At 42.8% G+C, this 16,287-nt stretch overlaps 1 protein-coding gene and 1 long non-coding RNA gene across 2 annotated transcripts; one reads left to right on the top strand and one right to left on the bottom strand.

Moving 5' to 3' along the window:
• Positions 1-6,925: 6,925 nt before the first annotated feature.
• On the bottom strand, positions 6,926-9,009 carry gemin8 (gem (nuclear organelle) associated protein 8). The gene is made up of 4 exons (XM_074664712.1): positions 8,876-9,009; positions 8,534-8,598; positions 7,855-8,188; positions 6,926-7,768 (listed from the first exon to the last, which is right to left on the bottom strand). The coding sequence occupies exons 2-4, from the start codon at positions 8,534-8,536 to the stop codon at positions 7,509-7,511; spliced, it is 597 nt and encodes a 198-aa protein (XP_074520813.1). The 5' UTR covers positions 8,537-8,598; positions 8,876-9,009; the 3' UTR covers positions 6,926-7,508.
• A 2,044-nt stretch (positions 9,010-11,053) lies between these two features.
• Positions 11,054-12,062, top strand: LOC141786220 (uncharacterized). The gene is made up of 4 exons (XR_012597647.1): positions 11,054-11,286; positions 11,375-11,689; positions 11,807-11,933; positions 12,019-12,062. It is a non-coding gene; the product is annotated as an uncharacterized LOC141786220 (long non-coding RNA).
• Positions 12,063-16,287: the final 4,225 nt, after the last annotated feature.

Below are 16,287 nucleotides of genomic sequence, written 5' to 3'. Positions count from 1 at the left end.
ATTGGTTCCTTTAAACCAACCATGGCTCTGATTTGACCAAACAACCATGTGCTTGGCTTCATTTAAGACAGGAGCCTTTGTCTGCATCCTAGGATGCTGATTGGCTGTGTGCAAAATCTAAGAATCCAATGGGAAATCGAGCAAGGTGAGACCCCATTTAACTGATATTAAGTGAAAAGTGGGCGTGTGGATGGAGAGAGGTGGAGGGAGGTGTGGCTGTTTCCGTGAGTCACCCCGTTTTCTAAGAATAAACACCCTGAAACAAAAGGGGCGCCATCTGTCCAGAATCCTCTTAAACCAGGTTTTAATTCAAGCACACGTGGCCCTGTTTTAGACAAAGCAAACAGACCAAGATCCCCCCCTCCTCTCTTCAGCCCCTCCTCCTCCCCTGTCTCATCAGACAGAGGTGAGCCCTCCCACAAAGCATCAGACACCACAACAGCTAACACGACATTAGCGACATTTAGCAGATCCATTTACCCTGCAGGCTGAAATTAACACCCGGTCCACGCCATATGCTGCTGAATCAAAGGGGGTCACGCATCACTCTGGCGTTTTGACATTTGAATGGCTCTTAGATATTGAGCCAGGAGGTAACCTGAGCCACTGGAGTCTGTCTTTGTGAGGCTGGAAAGAGTCAGGAATGAACCCAATGAAGAGCTGCAGATTTCTTTGATTTTAATTTAACAACACCAGCATGAATGCATCAGTTTGTCCACAGGGGGCGCCAGAATCAACACAAACTGAAAGTCCCAAACAGGAGCTTTAACTTACCTATCACAAATAAAAAGATAAAAATGCTAATTCTGTGTCTGAATCAGACCATGTGCTACCTGTTCGTTGCTTAATTCCCCTGTGAAACCAACAACTTCCTGTTTCATTTCAAGCCCCAGAATCAAACATTCAGAAAAAAAAACAGGAAGAGAAACTAAATATGACACAAACACACACACAAACACTCTTAACTGACAGTTATTAGGCTTTAAGGGTGAGTTTCAAACCCCCCTTTCCCCCTCTAGAACCCCCATAATCCCTTGCTGGGTCACACAGATTAAGGACGTGTCCAGAAGATGAGATACAGTGCTTGCTGGCACCCATCACTGTCAACACTCTCCCTCTCTCACACACACACACATAATGTTTAGCGGACTATCGCCCAAACCTTAAACTTAACTTCCAGAGACGTCAGAGTTTTAGAAATATCGTCGCTGCTTCGTGTCTTCCACTTGGAATTCCAAGGCACAAAATCTGACGAGCTTCATATTTAATGTATGCACTTGGAGATTTGTGTTGATATATGTTGGAGTTGTATTGGTTTGGGAATTAGGATTTCCTTATAATCTTCTTCAGCAATATGAGAGATAATAGAGATTTAAAGTTGGAAAAATGGGATGAATCCGTGCACAAAGCCTGGATTCTCAACCTCAAATGTGGACGTTATTTGTTCGAGCGCTGACCCTCTGACTTTGCCCAATTATGGACCATCTTGTGCAATTTTGGACCAACTCCTGAGCAACTTTCCTATCTGCCTCAACAAATCTTGGCGCCCATTAAAGGGAAGCCATGAGTCCCCTCTGAATGCCTGTCTTCCCTCATTACGGTGAAACAGAGAAGAGAAAGTGGAGCCTGAACGGGGTCGCCCAAAAGTAATGAGGACGTCGCAGCTCTTCGCTGTCATCAGATGTTGAGTCAAAGAGAGGACGGAAAAGAAGAGGAGATGCAGGAGTCACCAGAGTGATCCCGTCATTCCTAGAAAACTTCTCCTGCACATCGTAACAGCTCGAGCCAGGAACCAAATTTATCATCGCGCCATGAGAGGAATCAGAAGATTCCTACTCCTACGAGCGGCTCAGCTGAAGGCGAGAGCTGTTGACATGCAGCCAGCGTGTTTAAAGCTTTCTGTGCTGCTGCCTGAAACCACCAGAAGAGGGTTATCTGGTGGACACTCAGAGTGGAGTGTAAATAAGTAAGTCGTCCCCTGTGAGTGGGAGCAAGACGCAGCACATCGGGTGTGTTTTGACATCACCTCCATAATGAAGCAGGAAATCTTGATTTAGCTCAGTCAGCGGAGCACGAGGTTGCTGAGTGGTTCACGTCAAAACCAGACGTCATGCCTGTAAATGTATCTAAGTGGAGTCAAACTTTGCGCGGCGTGTAACTCTTAAAGCTCCCGTCTGATCCCATCTTCCAGCAACACGCCGCTCTCAGCACGCCCGTCTTTATCTGTTTGCCTATTGATTCATCCGCCTGCTTTATTCAAAGACAAGTGTTTTATCAGCCATGCTGGAAACAGGCCATCAGTTGAGCAAACATACAGAAACAAAGATGCCGCTGCACACACACACACACACACACACACAGAGTGTGTCTCAGCGTCGGCTTTATGAGCCTCCCGCTGTCGCTTTAGTCTAATCCTTGCCTTTTTAATGGGCTTCTGGCTTCCTCTAAAAGGGAAACCTTTTGGCTGAGAGCGAGACCGAAACACCCTGCATTGTCCCTCACCTGGAAGCTCCCTTCTCTTTTGTTCCCCTGCAGAAAGTGTGTGTGCGTAGTGTGCTTTGTGTGCATTAAAGTGTGTTTTCTCTCCGTGCATATGTGTGTGTCCAGATCCGCGGCCCTTAATCTGTGGTAGTGATGATGACCCAGTTTCGCCCCTTCAACCCCGCCCTCTGCTGACGGTCACCAAGGAGACGCTTCCCTCTCATCCCTATAGTGGGATGCTGGCAAAGGTTAGTCCACCCCTCACACACACACACACACACACACACACACACACATGCTATAATGACATCAGCTTGAGTAAAAACACTTTCATTGTCAATTCAGGTCAATCCCATTGTGGTTTGGAGTTTTAAAGGAATGTTCCAAATAAACACAGAGCAGGATTTGTGTTTCAGTTTCCTCCGCGCTCTGGAAACAAACAGGAAGCAGTCAACTTTAATGCAAATTCATGCAAACTAATCCGGCCGTGCTTCGTCATGGCCCGCACTGGCTCAAACACCTGCACCCAGTGTCTCTGCGCCGCATTTGCATGCGATGGCTGCAGCTTCGTGATTTAAGATAAGAGTCTGAACAACAAGGCCTCTGATTGGACGATCCAAGCACTCGCCTTCTGATGGAATAGACGCACAAGAGGAAGCATCCTTGAGAGTTCTCGCTTTATTTACACAATCTGACTTCTGTCTGAAGAAATGGCTTCACCTACACACCTACACACAAGCATCTGCACACACACACTCCTGCACACCCATCCCCCCACCACCACCATCGCCCCCTCCCTCTGTCCAATAATTTATCCTCAGAGCCGCTAATCCCGCTGGCCCAGATTTGGCCCACAGTCTGCTCCACATGATGTTTGTTGTCATCCAAACAACTCCCCACACACACACACACACACACACACACACCCATGAAATCTCATGCATACACTCACATATAGATACTGTATTCATATATCTAACCCACCCCCCACCTACGACGGGCTTCCTGCATCATGTGACCTCCGATGAAGTCATGTGACTCAGAACTCTGGTAGCACCTGTGACCTACTGTACTGAGCTGCAGCGCACGCCAGCAGCGATGTGGGCTAGAGGAGCTGCTGCCATCTCCAGTGTTCATGCACGGAGTGAGTCATGGTGCGGAGGGGATGCAAATCATCATCATCATCATCATCATCATCATCATCATCATCATCACAGAGGCGGCTCAGATTCCTCCTGTCTTTGTGTCATGTGTTTTAAATCTTTCTATTTCTCATCGTGTTTGATCGTTTGCATGTGCCAGGGTTTGGCAAAGCGCCCGCCTTGGAGCCCTTGCGCATCCCTTGCGCATCCCTGCGCATCTCTGTGCATCCCTGTGTCGCCATGGCAACAGGTCCTCTCGACGACGACGGCGACTGATTCTGACACATCAAGAGTAGCCATCGGGGCCGGGCTTCAAAAATGCTCAGGACGAGGGAGGAAAGAGGAGCAGGCTGCAGGAGGATGGATTTGAGAAGAGGAGATTTTTATGTTTCTTCTCTCGCTACATGTCAGGGGCAGCAAATTTTCAATATTACACGACTGAATGATGACATTTCGATCCACCTGAACCATGATCAGTCAAACCACGAAGCACAGACTCTTCTGAAGATAAAGTTGACAGCAAACTCTGTGACTCAGCCAGGAAGACGCGATGATTCACCCTCCAGTAAAAGAATATAAAAGCAAGGATGGCATTTTCCTAACTACACAAAAGGCTGATTATGTTCAAATTTTCTCAAATTGAGGCTGAACAAAAACCTGGCCCAAACAATAAACCGATGAATCACTAAAGTGCCATAATCTGACAACTTTTAGAAACTGTTAAAGGAGTTTTCTGTGCGCTGCTATGACGAGGAGGATCAAGGTTATAAAAGGCCACATCTTGAGGAAACATGCTGCACAGTGTGTGTTTATTCAGGATCTGTTTCCTAGACTTCTTTCATGACACTTTCTCTCCAGTTTTAGCATCAGTTTGCTGTTTTTCTAATCAGGTCAGTGGATCGTTCCACTTTCTCTCCCCCACTCAAGTGATCATGTATTCCTTCAGAATAAAACAATCCTTTAAAATCTGAAACCCTTTGAAGTCTGGGCCGCTTGACGGCTGCTACATTTCGATATCCGTTCTGCAGATCAGCTCACGGAAAAAAAACATCCACAGGAGAGAGGACAGGAGAAGGAGGATATGAGTTTCCACACGGAGACGAGGCGCAGCAGCGAGAGGAGAGCACAAAGAGAGAATTCACGAAGGAGGACGCAGAAGCGAGAGAAGGGGGGAGGAGGAGGAGGAGAGGAAATGGAAAGAATAATGATGAAGACAATGAGAGGAGCAGATGCAGATGAAAGACGGGATGGTGATGCTGATGATGATGATGAGACGAAAGCACCAGTTAGGGGCGAGAAGGAAAAGATGAAAGACGAGAAGTTTACGGTTTCCTCCCGCAGAAACACTGCACTAGTTCCCTATCGTGGTAAATCATGTCACTTGGCTACATCCTGTCTGTTCTCAACTTCTCACTGGCCTGAAGGCGATAAACAGGCCAGCTGCCTGATTGGAAACAGATGTTGAAAACGAGGGAGAGGGATGGAGACAAAGAAAGAAAGAGTTTGTCTTTGGGTTCTTTAATGAGATCCATGTGAGTGCTACTGGTTTCAGGTCGGCCTGCAGGGAAACTGAAGCTCTGCCAACACGCTCTGGTCTGATTACTTCCTACAAAACAAACTGGAAACCAACAGTCTGTTCCCTGTGATCTCAAACATGTCCTCTGCAAGAACTACAAATCAATTACAAACCCTCACCTCTGAGTGCGTCCAAACCAGCACGGGAAACATGAGGAAAACAAGTTTCTGACCTTGCTGTGAGGAGATGCTGTTATCATCATTTGTGTGTGCACTTGTGTGTTCATGACAAATTTATTAAAGTTCAACTTGTGTTTGCACCAGGTGTGGAGTTTTATTTTGTACATTTTATGTTTGATTTCCCCCCGCTGCCCTCTATCTAATGGGTTTCCGATTGATTTCAGCCAGCTCGTCAAAAAGAGAAGGGAGAAAATCCCTCCTCTTCCTGCAGCGACCGCTCATTTTCAACACAACAGCGATTGTCTTCCGTGTCCCAACCTTGTCCATCCTGTTTAATCTGCAGTGAGCCAGCGGATCGCTCCCTTTTAATCCAATCAACATCAGCTCTCACATGAGGAGTTGAATTGAGGATAAAGCAAGTGTTTGCCTGAAACACAATCAGGCTGGATCACAATTTCTAACCTCACAGTGGGAAACGTCCCCTTGGAAATAATCCTAATGAGGGAGCACCAGACTGCTCTGTGGGGATGTTGTTCTTACCTTAGGATTTAATGATGGCATGTTTGATAAGGCAGGTTAACCCTTCCCTGTCTGCTGTGCTGACCCACTAACAGCATCACCCCTCACTGCTGGAGACTCCATTCATCTTTTGTCTGACTCCCTGACGCAGCCTTGCTTCAACTTTCTGCACAACAGATGCAAACTCACAGATTCACGAACGTGCAGGAGCGCATGCAGGAGCGCGCGCACGCTAACTTTCAGTGACGCAAGCCTCGCGGCGTCCAAAAAGCGCAATGTAAAGTATGAGCAAACAAACGGTGGTGAAAGTAAACAGACTGCGGGGTTACAATCTTGGTTTGAGCCTTTAAACTGATTAGCGGACAGACGAAGACAACACCGCGTCGCACGCACCGCGCAGCCAGCAGAGAAAGTCGCTCCAGCAGCGGGAAACCGCATCCAAATACTAAGAAACGAACATACAACAGACTGGAACAGACGCTGGATTAAGTAGATGCTGAAGCTAAAGTGTGCAAAACAGACACATGCAAAAAAAGGGAGAAGTTCACCTACCCATTTTATCAGCTCACGTGCAAACTGGCCCTGAGACAGAAAGTGAGGAAAAGTCCCAGTTAGGATGTCCACAGGTTGTTTGGAGGGGGCAGGACGCAAACAACTGGACGTCCCGTTTGGGAATCAGGGGGGTGGGGTAGACGGGATGACGTCAGGGCAGGGCCAGAAATGGATCAGACTTCATTAATCCCAAAACACTCCAAGTGATCTTATTGGTTCTTCTCAAATTTATTAAGAATTCAATTAATCATTATTATTATTTTATATGTAAAATTTAAATGTGTACAAACGAATAAACGACGGCTTCTTTCAAAATAAAAGCTCATATAATAAAATAAATAGTTTAAAGCTCCTGTGAGGTGGTTTGGTGGTTCAAGGAGACTGAAATGAACAAGTACAATATGCAAAATATAGTGTCAGAAGTGGAGCATGTTTCATGAAAACACATTTCTGTTTTGCTAACACATGGCCCTTAAGCTTAAACAGCTGCATCCTTACATAGCAGTGCAAAGAAAAGACGACTGACAAGGCTGTTTTTATCCCAAACATAAAACACTTTATTGTAAACAGAGTTTATATTAAAATACATTTCCATCTGTTTAAAAAAACAAAAAAAAAAAAAACAAGGGCCCGGGTGGTGCAAGCTGAAGATAAAAGAGAATACTCAGCGTCCCTCCTGAGAACCGACAAAAACAGCTTTTAACACCATGTCAGCATCAGAGAGGCACAGTTTAGCAGCAGCAACAACAACAAATCAGTCTTTGTGTTTGTGGTTCAGGGGGAATATCAGAGGCAGCCATGCGGGAACATTTCTCTAAATTTGAACACAGGAGGAGGGTCGAAAGTGTTTTTGTGGTTAAACTGAGTTGACAGGCATAAGAGGAGCCACTGCAGCATGTAACATCGTGGAGCTGGAGGGTAAACAGGAGCAGATTAGGAGGAAACACGCAGGCACATGTTGTTTGAATATATTTACATCACCTGCAGCAGTGCTTCTACTGTATGTCTGACCCTCAGATGACTTCAGTTCATTGTGCTTTTCACAGACAGGTAGAAAAAAGGTGAACTGAGGTAACAACTAAAAGTGTGTAAAAAGTGCCGCTGACTTCTTCTCAGTTATCACAGTTTGAGAGGGATGACAGGCCAGTACTTGGGCTGTTTGCGGTCACAGTTTCTGTCAAAAGTGAGCTGCATCGCAGCTTCCATAGCCATGATCTTAGCCGAGTCCTTGCCATATAGCTTCTTCATCTCTGCCCCTCGTCTCTCACCAGGTCGCTCAAAAGGAGGAGCGGCGCTGCCTCGCCATGAGACGCTGTGCAGGTCCTGGTCAGCCAACACATAGCTGTCATGCTCCTCAGCCTCCAACTGCTGCTGCTTCTCTGCAACCACAGGAAATCAGGTGATTTAACACATAATAGATGACAATTCTTCACTTTCACATCCTCTGAACTCTGTGTTCTCTTACTCAGCTCCTCTCTGTGTTTCTCTGTCTGTGCGAAGTACTGCCGAAGCTCCTCGCTGATCTCCATGTTGCTTACGTCACACTCAATCTCACTGTCAGAGCTGCTCTCCTCCTCCTCCTGTTCCTCCTCCTCGTCACTCTCCTCTGGGCACCAGTCCGCATAGCGCTGGTGGCCGCTGGGAGGCTGCTCCTGGCAGAATCCAGGGCCGTAGGCGGCCTCCAAGGCTTTTCTGTAGGCACGCCTGTGTCTCTGGTGCCAGGCCATAGCCTGCTGGTAGTGCTGCCAGTAGCGGCTGTACACGGGACTGGAAAACCAGGACATCACGGTGCTGATGTCCTGTCAATGAGGGAGACTGGTTCAGTTTCTCAAGAATCTTATACTTCACAGATTTACAGTTCCTGCTTTTAAAGATTGAAAGGAACGTCACAGGTGTTTCAAAAAGCCTCATAGATAAGTTGTGACTGGTAGAAGTAAGTAATCAAGCTACTCAGAGATCAACCACATGTTAACTTATGCCTTATCATAAGCTCCATCAGCCCATCACTCCATGTTCTGGTGATTTTCTGCACATGACTTCCAAGTTTACTCTTTGAATATAACATTTATTTGAGTAAATATTGAGAGCTGTGTTAGAAATGTGTGCTAACACATGTATAAGAAGTCAGATACCCGTTTACTTACCATGATGCTGAAGAGGCTGTGGTGACTGATTCCCTGTGTTATCTGTGCTAAAATCCAGAAACCACCTGTTTCAGAAAAACAGCATTTTAAGAAGAGAATATAACAAATCTAGAGTGTCAAACCTGTAACATTTTCTTGATTTAAGCGTAAAACAGCTTTTTAAGCGGTCTGAAGCTAAGATAGCAGCTAGCTCCCATGCTAAAAACAACACAATAAACGCGTCACAGGCTTTAAAACACAATTTAACAATCGATAACTTCTATCAACTGAAAGTAAAATCATTAAATGTTGCGTCTAACCTTCTTTAACGTGCTCAAAATATCTTATTTTTGTATTGTTTACCTTTTTTCGCAGCTCACGGTGCTTCCGCAAAGAGATTTCCCAGCAGCCTTTAAGGCGCAGCATAACACAAGGTAGCCACGCGGCGCCATCCCGTGGACACAGCGCGAGACTACAACAAACTAAGGTATTTAATTTTTTATTTTAAAACTCAAACTATCATCGCCTATTAAAGCAACTAGAAATGTAACTAGGAGGTAAGGAGAAAGAAAAATAGTTGTTGGTTAATCGAGGTTTATTATCTACTTACGTAATTTACGTGGTTCATTTCGACGTTGACGTTCTGAAACAGGAACACAAAAAGTGTTGATGTGTTTTCATCTATTTTCAATACATCAAATTTGCACCATTATTTTTTCATAAAGTAATATCACTCTACCCAGTCAAAAACTATTTAAAACATCATGAAAAAAATGTCTTATTTATTGTTAATATTTTTGACTAAATATTATTTATTTTGCATACGTGAGATTTTCTGATTCATTTGGGTTCAGTGTTGCCAAAGCTCAAAAGCCTCTAAATCACACCAGCCTGGGCTGCTCTGTGATGTTTCAGGCAGGTGGTGCACAACGGAGTAGTTTTGAGTGAGACGTACTTGACTGTATAACTGGGTCATGCTTTGGCTCCGGGCTTCAAAGCTTTCAGAGAAAATGCAAAATGACAGATGTGCCTTTTCCAAAAATGTTCCCTCCTATTAAAAAAAAAAAGAAAAAAAAAGTGTTAACAAAAAAAAAAAAAAAAAAAAAAAAAAAGGAAATAGAATATGTAATTCCTCTCTTTCTGATATGGGCTTCTAACATATATATCTTGTTTAACCTCATACTGCTGCAAACACAGTGTATGGCATGTATTTAATACAGTATAATTTTATCCTTATGCTTTGTGAGCAGTGTGTTCAAAAGTAATGGGCCCTAGTGTCTCATGGATAAGAGAAAGAGCCTGATGCTGGCTACATTCTTCACCACATACAGTGGGTGCATCCTCTACCAAAGGGTGCTACATTCTGACACATGATGTAAATCTATTCTTCTGTATTTATGAAGCAAAAGCTATGAAGATTGAAGAATCAGAAGACTGATTTCTTATTCTCTGAGGAACCTAAATGCTGTTGAATGTAGGTCACACTGTGCAGTAATGTTCAAATGGCTCCCTCTGCTGGTAAAGCTTGTAAATAACCCTGTTGTTGGGTCACACAAGCCTTCAAGCACCAGTATTCGTTTCTGTGGCATGTAACAATAAAACATTACCTTTTATTTAGCTGGTTTCTGTCATATAGTGAGGATGATAGGTATAAATTTAAGCTGATTTTCATCTCAAACAGTGGTATAAATATACCTGTGTTGTTGCAGAATTCTTCACCTCACTCTGTGGAGTAAAACCTTGTAAAGGTGTGTCTCCATCCATGATAGCAGGTGGCTGTAATCAAAGTTCCAGGCTCATCTCATCTCTGAATCTTGACCCACTTTCTTTTCTTCAGCGACTTTTCTTTGCAGCGTTTTAACCACACACCTAAACCATGTCATTGTGTCAAAGAGTCAGCCTCAGCTCGCTAGGGCGATAGCTTCCTTTATCTGGTTTCGTAACCTGTTACCATGTATCTGGTGTCATATATTTGTCAGACGATGTTGTGGTTTCACTTCATGAACATGCGGAGGAGTGGAAGTGGGTGCTGCAGAATCACAAACAAACTCAAAGTTGAAAAGCAGGGAAAAATGAAACCGCTGAAGCTGCAGTTGTTGCTGTGAAGGATGACTGCCACCACTGGAACTGTGAGCTTGTGCATTTACTCTTTTGTTAAATTGAAAAAACTTTGGTTCACTTTTATTGCATAGAGTAAGAAACTTGTGCATGGCTACATCTCCTTTTTTAATTTCTTTAGTTAAATCACTTGATTTATTTTACCATCAGTATCTCCAAATTTTTCACCATCCTCTTCATGACAGACCCACAACTCGCTCTCGTATCCATCTATATTTCGCCACTCTGTTCCCAGAAGGAGGGAGTTACAGGTGAGTTACGTCACATCCCAGCTACGATCACGTGATCATCAAACAAACTGAGATTAAATTATGAATCAAACACTTTGACATTTCTTTGAATAACTCACATGAATCCTCTTTTTCTCTTTCCCAGGGCCTGGATTCACCGCCAAAGCAAATTCTGAGTGTTAATCGAAGTCGCTGACTCTGATGTGCGATGACAGAAGCAGTCATGTGTTGAACTTCCTTCTTTAGAAGATTTGACACCAGCCTGTTTCTCTGTGAGGGTTTGAGGTTTTTGTAGCCTTTGAAAGGTGCAAAGAGCTGGGCTGTCCTACCTGCAAACAGAAGTCTTTAGACCACTGATCAGAATGAGCAGACGGAACTTGTTGTTGGTTCAGCTTTTCATGATAACTTGGCACATCAGCGGTGAAGGTACAGTAACAGTCAGTTCACTTTATTCTTATTGTGTGTTCAAGATGTGCAGCAAAGATTAATGCTTGGATTTTGTTTGTGTTTGCAGCCGTTGTTGTAAATCTTGAGAAAACTTCAGGGAGTGAACCACACACTGCGCCAATATGCAGCAACTCAACTGATAACTTAATCGCGATCATAGTCTGTAAGACCAACATGAGCCACGGGAGAAACTGTAGTCTGGTGTATATATATAAGCAAGGCTTTGATCAGGGATGTGGCCCTAACGTGAGGCTTTTGATGGAAAATCAGACGATTTTTCTGGATTTAACCAGTTTAACACCAAAGGATAGTGGGATCTACAACTGTGAGTGTTCATCCTCTTCAGGTTCAAAGACAATCAACTTTAACATCACCGTACAAGGTAAATATATACTATAAATTCTACACATCAGTATCTCCGGACCAACAAACCACTTGATAAACTTCTTCTACTTCTACTTTAAGAATCAAGCTGATCCTGGTGCTTGTTTTCTGTCAGATCCAGGAGATGAAGCCACAACCAGCCTCACAGAAAGCTCCCTGATATATGTTTTGACTGGCGTTATTCTCTTCATCATAATAACCGGAGTCATCCTCGGATACATCCTCAGAAAAATCCACCAATGGTAAGACGGACGACAGAGATCTGGACTTTACTTCCTCCTCTGTGCAGCAGTGAACAGATAATGAGTGTTTACTTTGTTGTTTCAGCGGCAGAAGAGAAATCGAGCTGCCTCCTAGTCCACCAGAAACGGTAATGAGTCCTCCTACTTTATATTTGCTCTTTAACTTCAGTGATATGATTTTAAACGAGGTGCTTTTTTTGCAGGAACAGTCGGAAGACATCGAGCCGTATAGCACCTTCATACAGAGAGAGAACGGACTTTATTCAATGACTGTGTTCACAGATCGTCAAACAAACCCTCCAAGAGTGACACAAATTTAAGTCAGCAGATGTTTTTTGAAATCCTAGACTTTCGTCTGTTAATGTTAAAACAAGAAAAATTCTTTAATAAATGTGATGGTAGTGATAATTTTTCTGTTCATATGATGCAAAGTTTGTACTTTGTCAAAAAGTTGTAGGATAGTAATAAAAAGATAAAATAAAGGATGTTTTTTTTATTTTGTACAGTTCACTGAACTTTTCATCTCAAGTCACTCAGGTCACGCTCTCGCCCTGACATTTACAATTTTATTTTCCATCCTGTACTTCCTGTCCTCACCAAAATCTACGCTGCGGCTTTGTTTGCTGCCTCCTCGATGGTGTGGACGCCTCTCCACCTCCTTCGCATTTCCTCCGCACGCTGATGTGAAGACAGTAAAACTAACCAGAGCAGGCCTTTTGTGTGTGAACGTGTTGACAGGCTGCAGGTTTGTTCGTTTTTTTTTTTTTTTTCATAACGACGTTCTGTTGCATTCACTAATGGTGGGAAAGTGTCTGAACTAACACCACAGAAGTGTTTATGTACTGTAAGTCCAACACCAAATGCTTTTGGTGAGAGGATTAAATTCATGAAGGCTTAGGCGTCCACATGCAACTCTGATACCTGATGCAACACAAACTGGCAACAGGCAACCAATGACAGGATACCTGCTGGTTTAACTTACAGTGTGTACAAATACATAATCAACCTATTTACCAAATATTTTGTCTGTGCCACTCTCTTGTGGACACTTAAGGAACGGCAGTTTTTACTCTTCAGTATTGAATTCATTTCTCAACATCAGAGGTCACTAATTTTAATAATAAATTAATCTTCGGGCTGTTGTTCCTCAGTGTCAGGATTATTTTTCACTCTGAGATGCTAAGAGATGCTGTGCAGGTAACAGATTGTTGATGCAGAGATGAGAAAAACGCCAAGATAGACATAATGAATGTTTCAGAGGAACCTGCACTAGAAGATAACTCATAGGTAGGTGTTTATGGGTAATTAAAGACATGTTATTTCACTGTATGTGGCCTCTAATTTAAACCTTTCCTGTGAAAGTGATCATGGTTGCTCTGTAATCTTTGAATCGTATGAGAGTAAAGTTAAAAGTCTTACAGTGTTTGAAAACAGGGCAACCTCACTGACTCTTTCGTGCGATGACAGAAGCAGTCATGTCTTGAACTTCCTCAATCAAAAGACATCGCACCAACCCTTTTCTCTGTGAGGGTTTGAGGTTTTTGTAGACAGAGAAAGGTACTGAGAGTTGAGCTGTACCACCTGCAGACAGATCAAAGGTAAACCCACAGTTTAGAAGTGTTTAGACGACTGATCAGAATGAGCAGACGGAACGTGTTGTTGGTTCAGCTTTTCATGATAACTTGGCACATCAGCGTTGAAGGTACAGTAACAGTCCTTTCAATTCATTCTTGTTGTGTTTAGGTCATGTAACAAAGATTAATGCTTGGATTTTGTTTGTGTTTGCAGCTGTTTTTGTAAATCTTGAGAAATTTCCAGGGGGAGAACCACACAGGACACCAATATGCAGCAACTCAACTGATAACTTCATCACGATCATAGTCTGTAAGATCAACATGAGCCTCGGGAGAAACTGTAGTCTGGTGTATATATACAAGCAAGGCTTTAAGCAGGGATGTGGCCCTAACGTGAGACTTGTGATGGAAAATCAGACGATTTTTCTGGATTTAACCAGTTTAACACCAAAGGATAGTGGGATCTACAACTGTGAATGTTCAACCTTTTATGAAACAAAGACAATCAACTTTAACATCACCGTACAAGGTAAATATATACTATAAATTCTACAATTCAGTGTCTCTGGACTAACAAACCACTTGATAAACTTCTACTACTTCTACTTTAAAAATCAAGCTGATCCTGGTGCTTATTTTCTGTAAATTACAGAGGATGAAGTCACAACCAGCCTCACAGAAAGCTCACTGATATATCTTGTAACTGGTGTTATTTTCTTCATCATACTAACTGGAGTCAACCTCGGATACATCCACAGAAAATTACACCACTGGTAAGAAGGACGACAGAGATCTGGACTGTATTTCTCGTCTGTGCAGCATTGAACAGATAATGTGTGATTTCTTTGTTGTTTCAGCCGCAGAAGAGAAATCGAGCAGCCTCCAAGTCCACCAGAAATGGTAACAATTCCTCCTTCTTTATATCTGCTCTTTAACTTCAGTGATATGACTTTAAACAAGGCGCTTTTTTGCAGGAACAGTCAGAAGACATTGAGCCGTATAGCACCTTCATACAGAGAGAGAACGGACTTTATTCAATCGCTGTATTCTCAAATTGTGAAACCAACCCACCAAAAGTTACACAAAGAAAGGTCTCTACAAGAAAAATCTACAATGAATGTGTCTATAGCAGTACGTAGTTTGTCAACAAGTTGTGAGACTGTGTTAAAAAGATTAAACAAAGTATGGTTTTTGTATATTTTTTTGAACAATCCTCTGAACTTTTGCATCTTTTGTTACCAGCGTGTACTTCCTGTCTTTTGCCAAAATCTACTCTGCGGCTTTGTCTGCTTCCTCCTCTGTATTTCTTTCATACACTAATGTAAAAACAAAAAAACTAATCTGTTTGTGAATGTGCTGACAGGCTGCAGGATGTTTTTAACGATGCATTACAGTGTTCATTACAGGTGGGAAAGTTTTACTTTTCAGATTACCTACCATAGGCTATCAAATGAAAATCACTTCCCACAAATGGTGCTCTGATGCCTGGTGAAAAGCAAACTGGTTACAGAGCCAAACTAGATGAATGGTATTTAACATTTAAAGTAATGCAAAATAGTGCTAAACAGCAACCTCAAGTGTTAAAAAATGAAGCCGAAACTGCACTTTTAAAAGTGACCACTTGCTTATCTTGACAACAAAATAAAACACCTTTCAGCCTGCTCCAAACAGTCTTTGGAACCTTCTTTCACCCCATTACATTCAACATCGGACACATTGAAGAGCCAGATAGTTCAAGAATGCTCGCCATCGTCGACAGAAGCAGAACAACTTGGAAACTTACCTTGAGGTTAAATCTGTCATCAACTTTTAATTCATGCACATTGAAATACTTTGCTCATGTATTAGATGTAACATGGTATCCCCATAAGTTTGAGGATACCAAACTTATTGGTTGAAGTTAAAGGAAATTTGAGGACACAGTCTCCTCTTTGCTGGCCTGGGTTGATATGTTAAAACCTCCTCATGGTAAAATGGACAGTCTGAGTATGAAAGTGAAGGAGGTCAAGACTTGTACTTCCTTTTAGCTTGCCACATATTCAGCCACTATTTCAGTTTCAGGTGACACAGTCTGTTCTCTCTTCAGTGTGGACTGAAGAGTACAGATCACTGCTGCGTGAACTTAAGGCGATGATGGATCAACGGGTTCTCTGCTTTATTCTCCTTCTGCCAGTGTTTTCATGCTATGACTCTAAAGGTAGAGGAGATTTGCATTATTCAATCACTTATTTGATTTTTGAGCCATGTGGAGCATTTTCTGTTTCACTTTGTCTTTATAATCAACGCAGACAGTCATTACAGATTGGCGAACAATAAATGTGTACTTGTGATTACAGTGACAATAACAAAAACAATAAGGAGAGAACCAGATGTGACTCAGATATGCCCGAATAAGACTGTGGATTCCATCTTACTGATCATTTGTGAGATCAGGACAGCGAGAGGAGAAGACTGTCGTTTGTTGTACGGATACAGATATGGCTTTGAGGATGATTGTGGCTCAAGATTCAGACTGATCGCTGAGAATCAAACTTTTTTTCTGTACATGACGAGTTTAATCCCAGGGGATAGTGGAAATTACTCCTGTGAGTGCTCACGTCCTGATGGAACCGACAGATTTGATTTAAAAGTCACTGTTGAAGGTAAATACTCATGTTTTCTCATAGTTTGGCATCAAGTTATGGACCATTTATTTTTTAATATTGGAGATTGAACAAGTTTGTCTTACTATGAAACTTGATTTCTGAAATGTTTATGAAGCAGTTTCAAACTTTTCTTTC

The sequence above is a fragment of the Halichoeres trimaculatus genome, unplaced genomic scaffold, assembly GCF_033239565.1.
Source record: "Halichoeres trimaculatus isolate MK-OKI-2021-1 unplaced genomic scaffold, fHalTri1.1 fHalTri1_scaffold_24, whole genome shotgun sequence".
NCBI lineage: Eukaryota > Metazoa > Chordata > Actinopteri > Labriformes > Labridae > Halichoeres > Halichoeres trimaculatus.
Note: the sequence above shows the minus strand (reverse complement) of the source record. Positions and strands in the feature narration are given on the sequence as shown.